The following is a 16299-nucleotide window of genomic DNA, read 5'->3' on the forward strand; positions in this document are numbered from 1 at the left end:
CTGTTTCTTTATCAGTGACACAGAGCTGTTATATTTAAGGTTATTATAAAGATCCGAGATGTCTGTGAAGCCCCTGGCACACTGGAGATACTTGATACAAGGAGACTGGTCACATGTGTGTGACTTGTCAAAGCTTAGAGGTTACTTTCTCCATGATGCAGCCCTGACATCACTAGCCAAACCCGACTTGTCCAGTCCTGCTTTGGTGGCACTTTGTTCCATCCCTCAAGTATTCATTGTGTTATAATTAATGGAATATGATTCAGTCTTCCCCTTCTCGGTGTAGGATCCATGTCTCTGCCTTTCACACTTAGATGACTAGCACAGTAATATGCCTTGAGCACTGAACTGAGGAGGATTCTGGATTCAGTGTAGGGTGCAGGAGTGACAAGAGAAATTAAGGATGGTCTGCCACGGAGAAGGTAGCACATGCCCCACTTTGCCAACAGCAGTTTAGCACCTAGTAGATGCTCAGTAAGTATCTGTCAAGGGAGTTACTGGACATTAATCAAGCATCTAATAACTTAAGAGTAACTTATTGCTTACAAGTATCTGTCTCTCAAAGCATTTTAATTTCTATTATATCATAATATCCTTCTAGGCACAGTGGTAAAGAATCCACCTGCTAATGCAGGAAACACGGGAGACAGGAGTTTGATCCCTGGGTCAGGAAGATCCCCTGGAGTAAGAAATGGCAACCTACTCCAGTATTCTTGCCTGGCAAATTCCATGGACAGAGGAGCCCGGTGGGCTGCATTCCATGTGGTCACAAAGAGTTGGACACAACTGAACAACTGAGCATGCGTGCACACACACATCCCTCTAATTACCCTGGTATTCAGCTATGGTGACTGCTGTCATGGTTTCCTGGCATAGGGTAGGTGAAATTACTTTCTTATACTCTTAAGGTGAAAATAGTGGTAGAGCTAAGGCTTATCGGCCAACCCTAAGCATCCCTTAAGAATCATATTGCAACATATGGAATCTAGGAAAATAGTACTGATGAAATTATTTGCAGGGAAGAAACAGAGATGCAGACGTAGAGAACTTGTAGACACAGCAGGGTAGGAGAGGAAAGGATGAATTAAGAAAGCAGCATTGACGTATGTACAGTATCATGTGTAAAATAGATAGCTAGTTGGAGAAGGCAATGGCACCCCACTCCAGTACTCTTGCCTGGAATATCCCATGGACAGAAGAGCCTGGTGGGCTGCAGTCCATGGAGTCGGTCAGAGTCGGACACGACTGAGCGACTTCACTTTCACTTTTCACTTTCATGCATTGGAGAAGGAATTGGCAATCCACTCCAGTGTTCTTGCCTGGAGAATCCCAGGGACAGGGGAGTCTGGTGGGCTGCTGTCTATGGGATCACACAGAATTGGACACTGAAGTGACTTAGCAGCAGCAGCAGTGGGAAGCTGCTGCATTATAGAGAACCCAGCCTGGTGCTCTGTGACAGCCCAGAGAGCTGGGATGGGAGCGAGGAGGGAGGTGCAAGAAGGAGGGGAATTATATATATATATATATATATATATATATATGTAACTATAGCTGATTTGTGTTGTTATACTGCAGAAACACCAACACAACATTGTAAAGCAATTATCCTCCAATTTAACAACAAAAAAAAACCCAACTAAATTTAAACTTTCCACAATAAAAAAGTTATTTTCCCTCCAAAAAAAAGAAGAATCATATTGCAATTCCCAGAGAAGCCAGCAATGCTTTTTCTGAAGCCAGGGCAAACTGCCCTTTTCTAATATTTACTCACCCTTTGCCTTCTCTGTCTGCTCCCCTGTAACTCCCCATCCTCTGGAGTTCCCATCCAACTTCATTTCTCAGTTGAAAGCCTTGCACTGGCCACTTTAGAAATGGCCAACCACAGGCAGAAAAATCAAAGGGTATAGGAGACTTTCAGAACCAGGCCTCTCCATCAGATTATCTTGGCCAGGTATCTCCAGTTGTGTAAACCCCCCACAGGAACCTTGAATCTTCCAACAAGAATCAGATTGAAGGCTCTATCCTTCTGTTGAACAAAGGAGAAACATGAGCAAGAGCATCTTAAGTCATGTATTCACTGGCGTAGTCGGGTCTGGTGTGGTTCAGGGTGGTTCGGGGCGGTCATGGATAGTGGGGGCCTTCTCTCCTGCTGACGGTTCGTACCCTCACTTCTGTGGTTCCTGTTGTACGCAGGTGTGGGCAACAGGCCTCAATCTCTCGTACAGTGATCAGCTGGCCCTGACTCAGCTCACCTTATACTTGACCAATGGCCACCTGGATTGCAGTTTGAGCACCCTTGAAGTGCCCCGCTTTGCTCCCAAGAAAGACAAGAAAATGAACAACCTAAATGTTCAGAAAGGGCCGGTAAGTGACCAATGATGCCTCCTGATTCTCCTCAGTGCCATTTACTGAGCTCCAGTTGTATGCCAAGCTCCATGGGTCCAGAGGGAAGAAAGAATTTCAGGCAAATCTTTGAATCTCCCAAAATGGGCTTCTGGCATAGGAATGTAGGAGAGGGGAGGCAGCATTCTGTAGGAACTGGGATTGTAGAAATGGGGAAAAGCACCATGTGGAAGGACGGAAGAGCATGGGGCTTTCCAGGGCTGGATGTCTGGGTGTTCCCCTCTGTTCTCTTCTCAGCTCACTTCCCAGGACAAGTATATCTATATCCACTGCTGCAGTTACCAGAAGCTTCCAAGCAAACCTGTATTTTTCTAGCCCAAATCTCTTTTTTGAGCCTCCGACTCCTCAATTCCACATTCAACAGAATGTTGGAGAGTCTTCAGGCTCAAACTACCCATAATTGCACTCGTGGTCTCTCCTTCCTTATACTTCCTCTTGGTGAGTTGGGCCAGAAGCTGATTAGTCACCCTATGTCCCAGCATCCAGTCGGCAAGCAGCTCAAGTTGATGCCTGCTGCTAAAATGCCTCAACTCTGACCCTTCCTCTCCCCATCAAAGATAGAGCCTTCATTTCAGCTTTCAGGGTCTCACACTAGTGTTATAATAGCTTCTCACTAAGATTCCCTGCCTCCTCTCAAGGTAGTCAAGGCAGTCAAGGCAAATCTGAGCATGTTACTCCCCTACTTATGATTCTGAAATGACTCCTGTCATTTTTGGGAAAATCCCAACTTCTCAGCTTGTTTGATGAGGCCCCTCATGATCCATGGCCCAGTCTCCCATCTCGTCACTAGTCTATCTCTAGGGGGCTGGAGGCAGTAGTTCTGGCACTGGTTAAGGTTTACGAACCTCAGGACTCTGGGTAACAAAGGGTAAACCTCTATGGGGACAGTGGGCTAGGTTGGTCCTGGGGAAGGAGTGCAAAGGTCAAGAGGACCAGATGGCCCTTCCTATAGGTGGGATATGCGAGCAGATTGGGGCTTAAGCCACAGCTGCTCTGACAATGCCAGAGGGTTTCTTCTGCCTCCTCTCACAATAGTGAGCTTTGTGCCCTTTTTGCAAATGAAGCCCTACTTGAGATGTGAATATGTCAAGCAGATAAAAGAGGAATGCCAGTGGTTAATAGAACCCCCACACCTATTCCCTAGAGATATCATTACAGAGCAGTAGCTGCTGCCTCTCTCTTGAGTCTCTTTGGATCCAAGAGACACTTCTGGGTTTAGAGAACCCTTTTTTGACTCTGCCAAGGATCCCTATATCAACTTCCTTAGCAGGAACTCAGCATACACTTGGAAGGGTAGCCTGAAAAGGGTGCCAGATGTCTTGGGGGGATCAAGCAGCAGCCTCCTCCTTCTTCTCCTCAATTCACTTGTCCTGTGAGATATCCTTGTTCATGCGAATCCCTTAGATCTCTTTGCTTATTAAGACGAGAAGCAGAATTGGACTAGGGATGAGAAACAGACCTAGGACCTTGCTAGGGATATCCCAGGTTTGGTCCCACCTGTTCCCCTGTCCTCACCAAAGGGACCTTTACAAGACTCTAAGTTCAGGGCCAGAGGGAGGGACAGCAGTAGAATTTGATACCTTCTGGCTTAGCAAACCTAACTCCATGCCATTTCCCAAAGGAAGCTGGAAGCTGAGTTAGTATTCAGTGCAAGACTTCCAAAGACAATTCGCTGCATTTAAATATGTTGCTTCAGAAACCTGCAAGCAGAGGCTTCACTTGGAATTAGAAGCACTCTCCCATCTTCCCCTTCTTGCCTATAGATTTCAATCCTAGCTAAAGGCAACATATAGGAATTCTCCTGTGACCAAGAGTCTTAAACATTTTTAGGAATTGTCTGCACTCAAGAGGGAAGCATTATGATCTTCAGTAAATCAAATATCTCTACAATCACTGAAGAAGAGCTATGCAGGTTTACTGAGGGAGAGACAAACTGGAAGTACTTTTGGTTGTAGAAAGATAAATGGACGTTCTCACTCTAGTGCCACTGTGCACATGTGTACACACGTGCTCCCGTGCGTATGTGTACATGTGATGGGAAGGTTTTAAAGGAAGCATGCACGCATGCACATGGTGCAATTTACAGCCAAAGTGAAGCTCCTGAACAAGTGTGAACAGACTGATGCCGTCAAGTTTACAATCAGTCAGCTGACAAACCAGAAGACAAGAAAAAGGAAACACACAGATAGACCTAGCGATAATGAGGGCGCGTTCAGAGTGAGTGCCTATAAAAGATTTCCAGTTTGGGCCTATTCCTTTAAATAATATGCTGTGCAGGGGGAAAGCAAAAACTTTTCTGAACTCTAAGAAGAGCTATTGTCCCCTTAGTAGAAAGAGGTGGCCAATCACTCCCATTTAGACCCGTTTAGACAGAGGAGCCTGGGGGGCTGCAGTCCATGGGGTCACTAAGAGTCGGACACGACTGAGAGACTTCACTTTCACTTTTCACTTTCATGCATTGGAGAAGGAAATGGCAACCCACTCCAGTGTTCTTGCCTGGAGAATCCCAGGGAGGGCGGAGCCTGGTGGGCTGCTGTCTTTGGGGTCGCACAGAGTTGGACACGACTGAAGCGACTTAGCAGCAGCAGACCACGTGCATGGACTTCGGGTCCAGTGTCCTCCACAAATAACCACTTGAAGGTGGAAACAAGATCAGATGAGTCCCAGACGTGTGTGTTTTGAAAATGAAAAGGAGTCACCTAACGCCTTTTTAACTTTTAATTAACATTCTGTCAGAGTGGACATAAATTGTTATCCTTTTCTACCCGTTTTTACTGTTCTTCTCTCTCAATGGACCCTCCACACCATAGCTGGTGAGGTGGCCAAAAGGGATCATTTCTGCAAACATCTTAAAACAACCCCAGTCATTTATAAGCATTTTAATAGCACATGATCTGTAATGAATGATTAAGTAAAACCTTTTGTGTTAAATTATGATGTTAATAATGATTCTGTCTCCTGTAATTTATTATGAATTCTCCAACGCTTCGGGTTTGATTTTGATAGAATGCAACAACAGCAGAGTTTATGTGATGACTTTATTTTTAGAATTCCTTCTTTGAAGGCACACATTTCCCCACTACTGCTGCTACTGTAATTATGTACAAAACCAATCACTCATTAGAGTTAGGATACATTATCTTCTAGACAGATGAGGCTAAATAAGCAACACATTAATAATTCAGAGAGCAGTTCATTATGCATGTGGATGCCTGCTTCGTAACTGAAATAAGAACCTCATCAGCCTCTGCCAACCCTTAAACAATAGTTCTGTGTTATTGCCACCACATTCAAGTTTACGCTTGTTAAACTGCTACTTGGATTATTTTATCAAACATTCATTTATTTGTGGTCCCTTACTGCCGAGAACAGATTTTGGAAGCTCCTTTTTTAAGTTAATGATTTGAGCAATGGGTGTTATTAATTCTCAGAATATTATAAACATGATTAATTTTCAGGCAGAGATTTATTACATAAGGATTTCAACTATGTCAACTGAAATGCATCACTGTCAAAGCAAGTATCATGGCGAAAATAGAATGTGCTCCACACTTCAAGTGCTGGTGCTCAGAACTAAATCAATTTAAATTGTGGTTGAAGCAAAATTATATTCTCCAGTGAAAAGGAGTATTTCAAGCTTCCTTTATTTAGCTTGAAGCGTTCTTGTTAGATTGTGATTTAGAAAGGTAGTTTAATAAAACTAGACTTCTACCAGTAATATTTTGCCTTCTATATTTTCCCCCCTTGTTTTCCTAGAAAAGGCTAATCTCTGAAATTCCCACACACTCCAAACGTGGCCAGTGGGAATTTGGAGAGAACATGACTGCACTGGAAGTCAGGGGTCAGGAATTCTGATCCTTTCTCGGGCCTCAGTTTCCTGTTTTGCAAAATAGGGGAGGTCTAAATGACCCCTAGAGTCTCCTGAGGCATTTACTTTTTATGGGGCCTGTATGTACAGTAGGACTCTGTTTCAAGCCTGACCTAGGCACCCTGATGTACAGTGAGGCCTGTGGATGGGGAATTTGCCCTGTAAGGAGACACAGGAAGGGCCCATCCCCACAGCCTTCCACTGAAAGGTCTTTTTCTTGAAGAATCTTTTAGAAAGGCATAACACTGTTGTGACAAGGTCACATTGCAAGTCCTCACCAGCCACACCTTAGCTATCAGTCAAAACTTTCAGCCAGAATCAACTGGAAGTAAGTTCACCTACTTTGTGCCAAGCATTCTGCTAAGCACAGGGGATATAAGGATAAGTAGTAAAGAGCTCTAAGTTTTGCAAAGGACCAAGATAGAAAGGCCAGCATAGAACTATAATGCATATAATAACATGATAATAATATCCAAAATATACTGAGCCTTTACTCCTCACCAGGTACTTTAACCAAGTGCTTTACATAAATCTTTATACAACATAATATATGAGACAGGTGCTATTATTATGCTCATTTTTAGATAGGAAGACTGAGATAAGAAATGTTAAGCAACTTGTGGAAAGTCACTCAACAAGCAAGTGTGTGCACCAGAATTATGCCCAGGCTTGTGTGTCTGACCATTCTGCTACCCAACCTGCCTTGTGTTGGCTGAGAGTCAATGATTCAACCCCAGAGTACAGCTTCAGCTCATCCCTGAAGAAATCTCTGAGTGAAGCCATGGAAAAAGTCTTCTTCCGAAAGAGGCTTCATCTCCCTGTGTGATGAGGTTATTTGCAGACATATTACCATTATCCATGGGCTCCTAATCTGCTCTGAGCTAGGCCAGGACTCAGTGAGCCCTGAATGGTCCAGATGGTTGTGGAGGAGTCTTCTGATGCAATAAAACCCATTTAGATTATGACTCCCTTGGTAAACCTAAATGGATTTTACAGCATTAGAAGCAAGTTGGTTAAAAATGATGCTTTCTATTTGTTATAACTTGTATAATGCTTTACACTTTAAATAGATGTGAGCTTATTTAACCACTAGACCATTAAGGTATGACCTAAATCAAATCCCTTACTATTATACAGTGGAAGTGACAAATAGATTCAAAGGATTAGATCCGATAGACAGAGTGCCTGAAGAACTATGGACGGAGGTTTGTGACATTGTATAGGAGGCAGTGATCAAAATCATCTCCAAGAAGAAGAAATGCAAACAGGCACAATGGTTATCTGAGGAGGCCTTACAAATAGCTGAGAAAAGAAGATACGCCAAAGGCAAAGGAGAAAAGGAAAGATATACCCATCTGAATGCTGAGTTCCAAAGAATAGCAAGGAGAGATAAGAAAGCCTTCCTCAGTGATCAGTGCAAAGAAACAGAGGAAAACAACAGAATGGGAAAGACTAGAGATCTCTTCAAGAAAATCAGAGATACCAAGGGAACATTTTGTGAAAAGACAAGCATAATAAAGGACAGAAATGGTACGGACCTAACAGAAGCAGAAGATGTTAAGAAAAGGTGGCAAGAATACACAGAAGAACTATACAAACAAGATCTTAATGACCCAAATAACCATGATGGTGTGGTTACTCACCTAGAGCTAGACATACTGGAGTCTGAAGTCAAGTGGGCCTTAGGAAGCATCACTACAAACAAAGCTAACGGAGATGATGGAATTCCAGCTGAGCTATTTCAAGTCCTAAAAGATGATACGTGAAAGTGCTGTACTCAATATGCTAGCAAATTTGGGAAAGTCATCCATGGCCACAGTCCTGGAAAAGGTCAATTTTTATTCCAATCCCAAAGAAAGGCAATGCCAAAGAATGTTCCAACTACAGCACATTTGTACTCATCTCACATGGTATCAAAGTAATGCTCAAATTTTTCAAGTAAGGTTTCAACAGTACATGAACCATGAACTTCCAGATGTTCAAGCTGGATTTAGAAAAGGCAGAAGAGTCAGAGATCAAATTGCCAACATCTGTTGGATCATAGAAAAAACAAGAGAGTTCCAGAAAAACATCTATTTCTGCTTTATTGACTATGCCAAAACTTTTGACTGTGTGGATCACAACAAACTCTGGAAAATTCTTACACAGATGGGAATACCAGACCACCTGACCTGCCTCCTGAGAAATCTGTATGCAGATCAAGAGGCAACGGTTAGAATGGGACATGGAACAACAGACTGGATCCAAATTGGGAAAGGCTGTATTTTGTCACCCTATTCAGAGTACATCATACGAAATGCCGGGATGGATGAAGCACAAGATGGAACCAAGATTGCTGGGAGAAATATCAATAACCTCAGATATGCAGAAAGCATAGAGGAACTGAAGAGCCTCTTGATGAAAGTGAAAGAGGAGAGTGAAAAAGCTGGCTTAAAACAACAGTCAAAAAACGAAGATCATGGCATCTGGTTCCATCACTTCATGGCAAATAGATAGGGAAACAATGGAAAGAGTGACAGACTTTATTCTTTTGGGCTCCAAAATCACTGCAGATGGTGACTGCAGCCATGAAATTAAAAGACACCTGCTCCTTGGAAGAAAAGCTATGACCAATCTGGACAGCAAATTAAAAAAAAAGAGACATTACTTTGCCAACAAGGGTCCATCTAGTCAAAGCTATGGTTTTTCCAGTAGTCATGTATAGATGTAAGAGGACAGTTGGACCATAAAGAAAGCTGAGCACTGAAGAATTGATGCTTTTGAACTGTACTGTTGGAGAAGACTCTTGAGAGTCCCTTGGACTGAAGGGAGTTCCAGTCAATCCTAAAGGAAATCAGTCCTGAATATTTATTGGAAGGACTGATGCAGAAGTTGAAAGTCTAATACTTTGGCCACCTGATGTGAAGAACTGACTCATTGGAAAAGATCCTGATGCTGGGAAAGACTGAAGACAGGAGGAGAAGAGGACCACAGAATGGGATGTTTGAAACACATCACCGACTTGATGAACATGAGTTTAAGCAAATTCTGGGAGTTGGTGATGGACAGGGATGCCTGGCGTGCTGCAGTCCATGGGGTCACAAAGAGTCTGATGCAACTGAGCAACTTAACTGAGCTTATTTGATCCCCATGATAACCCCAAGAATAATTAAGACATGGGCTATCATACTCATTTTATAGATTAAAGGAAAGTAAGGCTAAAGGTAAAGGTAAGTGAGCTGCCCAAGATCATAAAGTTAAGTAAGTAGAAAAGCCCAGGTTTTCTGATTGAAGTCCCTTTCTGTTGAAAAGATTTACTGGTTGGTTGTTTAATTTCAAGTATTTTATCTTATTTGTGAAGTAATTTAGCTTAACAAATGTTAATAAGAGCTAGCTTGTTTCTGAGTGCTTACTCTGTGCCAGACGCTGTTCCAAGGTCTTTATGAACTCATCTAATCCTCGAGACAACACTGTCATCTATGCTGTCAGTCTGAATTAAAGACAACCCTAGATCGTTGGCTGTTTTTGCCTATAGAGACTACAGACTTGGTTAAGTCTTTTAAAAATATAGGTGTATCATGTATGTTCATCTTTATTTGCATTACTATAACACATTTATTAAGCACTTAAGCTAGGAATTTCACAAAGCATCCAGGATACAGGGACATTTGGCAAAGTCCCTGTCCTTGAAGAGTTGAAAAGAAATATAAAATAGATAGTGCACACACAAAGGAAAACCATGAGTTCTCATTTAAATGCCTTTTGAGTGATAGTCCCTTAACCTGCTGCTGGGGTTCTCAGGAGAAACAATTGTGGACAGGTGGGGACACAGAACACTTTGCTCAGAACACAGAACTTGGTCTGGCCTTACAGACTAAGGCAGTCACCATGTGACAAGGAGAGGGAGACCCTCTCCAGCAGAAAGGACAGTAGCTGAAGAGAGACTGTGGTCTATTATGAACCAGCTGGGCTGGGACAGAGATTATGGGAGTGGGAAAAGTGATTGGGGAAAAGTGACTGAGAAAGTTGGGGAGTCTTGAAGGCAAGAAGGAGACACTGAAGAGTTCAGAGCATTGACCAATCGAGTTTGGAAAACATTAAATTATGGTCGTAATGCTCAATATCCCAGGTACCAGTTGAGGAAGGAACAGCCTGGAAAATTACATTTGGTATAGGTCTACAATGCTCCCAAGCCCTGTGGAAGTCTTCAAAGAAACAGCAAAAATAATAGTAGCTACTGTGTATCAAGTACTAGGTGTTTGTTTAATCATCAGAAGTCAGAGAAGTTAAATGACATATTCAAGATCACACAGTCAGTAAGTGGCCTAGTCAGGTTTTGATCTTTGGTCATTCTGTCTCTGTTTAACCTCTCCACTACTGAATTCTGCTTGTACCTGCATCTCCCTAGTAGGCTACAATGGTCTGGACTAGGATGGGGATGGTCATGGAAAAGAAGACATTACTTGGAGACATATATCAAACATCCTGGTGTTTCTTTCCAATTCCATATGAATCACAAGCCCAGGTCTGGGAAGAGGGGAACTGCAGTCTGTCTCCATAGAGTGGAAGAAACCTCAGGATAGTTGCTGTCCAGTAATACTGAACAGTGAGCTCTTCTGCCTCGCTTTGGAGCCAAGATGTGCACTGAGCTGGATCCTGGTATTAGATGCCTGCCCGTCTCTCTCCCTCACTGACTGGTGCCTGATCTTGGGTTTGCTAGTTTATATACTATAGCAGCATAAGACAAGTTTAGAAGACAAAAATAACCTTGGAATTATCTTGTGAATTCATGGTAATTACCACGCAATTACATGCTCAGTAACCACAATGGAATTTCAGAGTATTTACAGCTCACTTCCATACACAAGAGCTCAGGCTTCTGGGCCTTTGCTGTGAAGGCAGGAGTGTGGCACAGCCTGGCATGGCAGGGTGAGCAGGCATGGTGGTCATGCTCCCCCAGACTGATTGCATGGCTGAGCCAGAGCTTCTCTTAGCCAGTTCTTGTTACCCTCCAATTATCTCTGCCAGAGCTACATTGTCCTCCAAAAGATGTCCTCTAGGGGCAAAGCCTGGGATGACTGTCCTGAGCTGTCATGTTCTAGAGCATGTGTGACTGTCCCGTTTTGTGAATCAATCTCCGTTTCTGCCCCAAAGCTCTCCGTGACTGTAAGTCTCCTGAATTACATCCTTTGAAGTGCCTCTTCAGTCTGAGAGAAGTGCAGTCCACTTGCTTTATTTCATGCATCCATTCTTTCAAGAAATACTGAACACTAGCATCATGTCCAGCCTGGGGATTCAGAAGCCAAACAGTGCCTGCCCTCAGAAAACTCCCAGTCATGACAGGGTGCCAGCCAGGAGAACAACTCATAATAGGTTAGGGAGATAACAAAGTACAGCTGTGAGACAATAGATGGTCAAATAGATTTTCTTTTGTAAAAGCAGAATTCCCAGTGGCTCCAAGTGGGGATTATACTGGGGCGGGGGTGGGGATGGTGGTGCACAGCTCGATGCATTAGCCTGTGGGAGCCTAACATTTTTGGAGATGTGGACCCTGCTTGTGTGTGGGCTTAATTACTACTACAGATAACGTGACCATCAGATACACTATGTAAATGTTTAAAGAAAAAACACAATATGCGGGGGACATATGTCACAAAAGATGAACATGAAATCTGTGTGTGTGTGAGCTGTGGGGGAAAGGATGTTTATTTTCTGCTGGGTACTCACTCCGTCAGCCGCAGTTCCCTGCAATAGCTCAGAGGCAGACAGGGGGCCTGGGGTTTCACAAAGATAGTGTGTCAGGTCGTTAGGATCCTTGCAACCAGCTGTGAAGCATCAGGGAGCCAGCAGCACCCCTTTTCCTTCTCCTATTTCAAGTCACTGCACGTGATCAGGCAGTTGCCCAGCACCTGAGGGTCCCCAAAGTTCAAAATCTGGGCCATGTGTAGCCACTTTTATGCAGTAAGGTTGGCCACGGCTCTATGAGCACTTTTCCAAATTTCCATTTACCCAAGGACAAACAGAGATAATTGTCAAAGGCAAATATCACATTTCATGAAGGACATGCTATGAAACTATCAGGAACCAATACTTTCTTTTGTGCATATTAAATTCCCAGTATTTTAGGAGATACTATAGTTGAAATACTTTGGACCTACTATAACCAGTCTCTTTGGGATAGCTCTCATTGATAGGCAAGCAAGATAAAGAATAGCAATTTCCCAAACAAAGAAAGCAGTTGGAATTAGAGCTCTAGCATTGGTCCCTTCAAGGAGGTGAAGTATATTTTAATTATTTGTTGCCAAAGAGCACAGTATGGAAAGGTGGAAGGAATCGTTACAGCAAGAAATCTAATGAAAACTATTTTAGCCAGGGGACCATGGTTGGCATCATAGTGATAAGTCATCTTGATATGAAGTGATGAAAGTAGCAGTTTCCCTCTCTCTCCAAAACCAACAACCCTCATCTAACCATGAAAAAAATATCAGACATCCCTAAATTGAGGGATATCCTACAAAATACCTGATCAGTTCAGTTCAGTTCAGTTGCTCAGTCATGTTCTACTCTTTGCGACCCCATGAATCGCAGCACGCCAGGCCTCCCTGTCCATCACCAACTCCCGGAGTTCACTCAAACTCACGTCCATCAAGTCGGTGATGCCATCCAGCCATCTCATCCTCTGTCGTCCCCTCTCCTCCTGCCCCCAATCCCTCCCAGCATCAGAGTCTTTTCCAATGAGTCAACTCTTCGCATGAGGTGGCCAAAGTACTGGAGTTTCAGCTTTAGCATCATTCCTTCCAAAGAAATCCCAGGGCTGATCTCCTTCAGAATGGACTGGTTGGATCTCCTTGCAGTCCAAGGGACTCTCAAGAGTCTTCTCCAACACCACAGTTCAAAAGCATCAATTCTTCGGCGCTCAGCTTTCTTCACAGTCCAACTCTCACATCCATACATGACCACTGGAAAAACCATAGCCTTGACTAGACGGACCTTTGTTGTCAAAGTAATGTCTCTGCTTTTCAATATGCTATCTAGGTTGGTCATAACCTTTCTTCCAAGGAGTAAGTGTCTTTTAATTTCATGGCTGCAGTCACCATCTGCAGTGATTCTGGAGCCCCCAAAAATAAAGTCTGACACTGTTTCCACTGTTTCCCCATCTATTTCCCATGAAGTGATGGGACCAGATCAGTACCTCTCAAAACTGTTAGGTGAGACTGAGAAACTGTCACAGAAGACATGACAAATATAAGGTGGAGGGGATCCTGGAACAGAAAATGGGAATTAGGGGAAAAGTAATTATATCCAAATAAAGTATGGGCTTAACAGTAATGTGGCGATTTGGTTCCTTAGTCATGACAAACATCATGTACATGTACCACATCAATGTGCCTTGTCAAAAGCAGGGGAACTAGGTGTGGGTTATACAGGAATTCTCTGTATAATCTTTGCAACTTTTCTCTTAATCCACAATTCTTCTGAGATTAAAATTTTATTTAGGGTTTCCCTGGTGGTCCAGTGGGTAGGAATTCACCTGTCAATATAGGGGACATGGGTTCAATCCCTGGTCTGGGAACATCCCATGTGCCACGGAGCAGCTAAGCCTATGGGCCATGGTTACTGAAGCCCACAAGCCCTAGAGCCCATGTTCTGCAGCAAGAGAGGCCAGTGCAATAAGAAGCCCACGCACGGCAATGAAGAGTAGCCCCTGCCCACTGCAACTAGAGAAAGCCTGCACAGAGCAACAAAAACCCAGCACAGCCAAAAAAGTAAAGAAATTTTTAAAATATTTTAAGTTTATATATTTTGTAAAAAGTCTGACATTCAGCTGTTTTGTTTTTTTTTTCCAGTCACAGGCAACCAGTCGCTATGCAGTGATGAGCACCCAGCTGAGACACGAGAGTCTCTCTCTGTTTTTCCACTATGTTTTTCTCCATATGTGTAAGGCCCATGGCATCGGCTATAATATTGAGGTATGAAGGATGACAGTTGGCCAAGATTGGACCAAATGTAGGCCTGTAGGTGATTTAGGCAGCTAATAATTTGGTACCTCTTCAAACAGATGTTCTTTAAACATTGGTTTGACATGTATTTAGAGGAAGGCTGAGTGCTGCTTGGGGATGAGCAGAAAGGCAACTCCACAGAGGGTAGCACTTGGTCCTGGGAAGTTGATATCTGTCCCCAGACTCATACACCCCATGTTAGTAAAGTAGAAACCCTGTAGCTCCCCAGACTTAGGGGTCATTTAGGGGGACCCTCTCTTCATTTTGAAGCATGTCTTGACTTTCTGACCCCAACCAAAGCTGCATACCTATGAACATTCTCCTAGTCTGGTTGGGCTGCCATAACAAAACACCATATACAAGGTGGTTTAAAGGGCTTCCCTTGTGGCTCAGCTGGTAAAGAATCTGCCTGCAATGTAGGAGACCTGGGTTCAATCCCTGGGTTGGGAAGATCCCCCGGAGAAGGGAAAGGCTACCCACTTCAGTATTCTGGCCTAGAGAGTTCCAGGGACTGTATAGTCATGGGGTCTCAAAGACTTGAACACGACTGAGTAACTTTCACTTCACTTAAACAACGTAAATTTATTTCTCACAGTTCTGGGGGCTGGGTAATACAAGGTGAAGTTCCAGTTAATTCAGTTCCCAGTAAGGACCCTTCCTGACTTAACAGAGTAACTGCCTCTTTGCTGTGTCCTAACATGGTGACACATGTTAGGAACCATTCAACTTCAGCTTCTTCAGCATTACTGGTTGGGGCATAGACTCGGATTACTGTGATATTGAATGGTTTGCCTTAGAAACAAACAGAGATCATTCTGTCATTTTTGAGATTGCATCCAAGTACTGCATTTCGGACTCTTTTGTTAATCATGATGGCTACTCCATTTCTTCTGAGGAATTCCTGCCCACAGTAGTAGATATATTGGTCATCTGAGTTAAATTCACCTATTCCAGTCCATTTTAGTTTGCTGATTCCTAGAATGTCGACGTTCACTCTTGCCATCTCCTGTTTGACCACTTCCAATTTGCCTTGATTCATGGACCTGACATTCCAGGTTCCTATGCAATATTGCTCTTTACAGCATTGGACCTTGCTTCTATCACCAGTCACATCCACAACTGGGTATTGTTTTTGCTTTGGCTCCATCCCTTCATTCTTTCTGGAGTTATTTCTCCACTGATCTCCAGTAGCATATTGGGCACCTACTGACCTGGGAGTTCCTCTTTCAGTATCCTATCATTTTGCCTTTTCATACTGTTCATGGGGTTCTCAAAGCAAGAATACTGAAATACTGCTCAAACTACCGCACAATTGCACTCATCTCACATGCTAGTAAAGTAATGCTCAAAATTCTCCAAGCAGATGGTGACTGCAGCCATGAAATTAAAAGACACTTACTCCTTGGAAGAAAAGTTATGACCAACCTAGATAGCGTATTGAAAAGCAGAGACATTACTTTGACAACAAAGGTCCGTCTAGTCAAGGCTATGGTTTTTCCAGTGGTCATGTATGGATGTGAGAGTTGGACTGTGAAGAAAGCTGAGTGCCAAAGAATTGATGCTTTTGAACTATGGTGTTGGAGAAGACTCTTGAGAGTCCCTTGGACTGCAAGGAGATCCAACTAGTCCATTCTGAAGGAGATCAGCCCTGGGATTTCTTTGGAAGGAATGATGCTAAAGCTGAAACTCCAGTACTTTGGCCACCTCATACGAAGAGTTGACTCACTGGAAAAGACTCTGATGCTGGGAGGGATTGGGGGCAGGAGGAGAAGGGGACGACAGAGGATGAGATGGCTGGATGGCATCACTGACTCAATGGACATGAGTCTGAGTGAATTCCAGGAGTTGGTGATGGACAGAGAGGCCTGGCGTGCTGCGATTCATGGGGTCGCAAAGAGTCGGACACGACTGAGTGACTGAACTGAACATGGTGAAGACAGAGCAATCTCTGGTATCTCTGTAACCTCTCCTAGAAGGACACAAGTTCTATCCAAATGGGGCTTCACCGTTATGGCCTCAATAACCTTAACCATTTCCTTAAAGTCCCTG

The 16299-nt window shown here is 43.5% G+C and overlaps 1 protein-coding gene across 1 annotated transcript in view; it reads left to right on the forward strand.

Annotated features, from left to right (window-relative positions):
- IQCH (IQ motif containing H) overlaps window positions 1-16299 on the forward strand; it is a 229497-nt gene that overhangs the window by 192851 nt on the left and 20347 nt on the right. Inside the window, 2 exon segments of the mRNA XM_061430164.1 lie at window positions 2194-2364; window positions 14098-14220. Coding sequence (XP_061286148.1) covers window positions 2194-2364; window positions 14098-14220 — 294 coding nt within the window.

Source organism: Bos javanicus, chromosome 10, assembly GCF_032452875.1.
Source record: "Bos javanicus breed banteng chromosome 10, ARS-OSU_banteng_1.0, whole genome shotgun sequence".
Taxonomy (NCBI): Eukaryota; Metazoa; Chordata; class Mammalia; order Artiodactyla; family Bovidae; genus Bos; species Bos javanicus.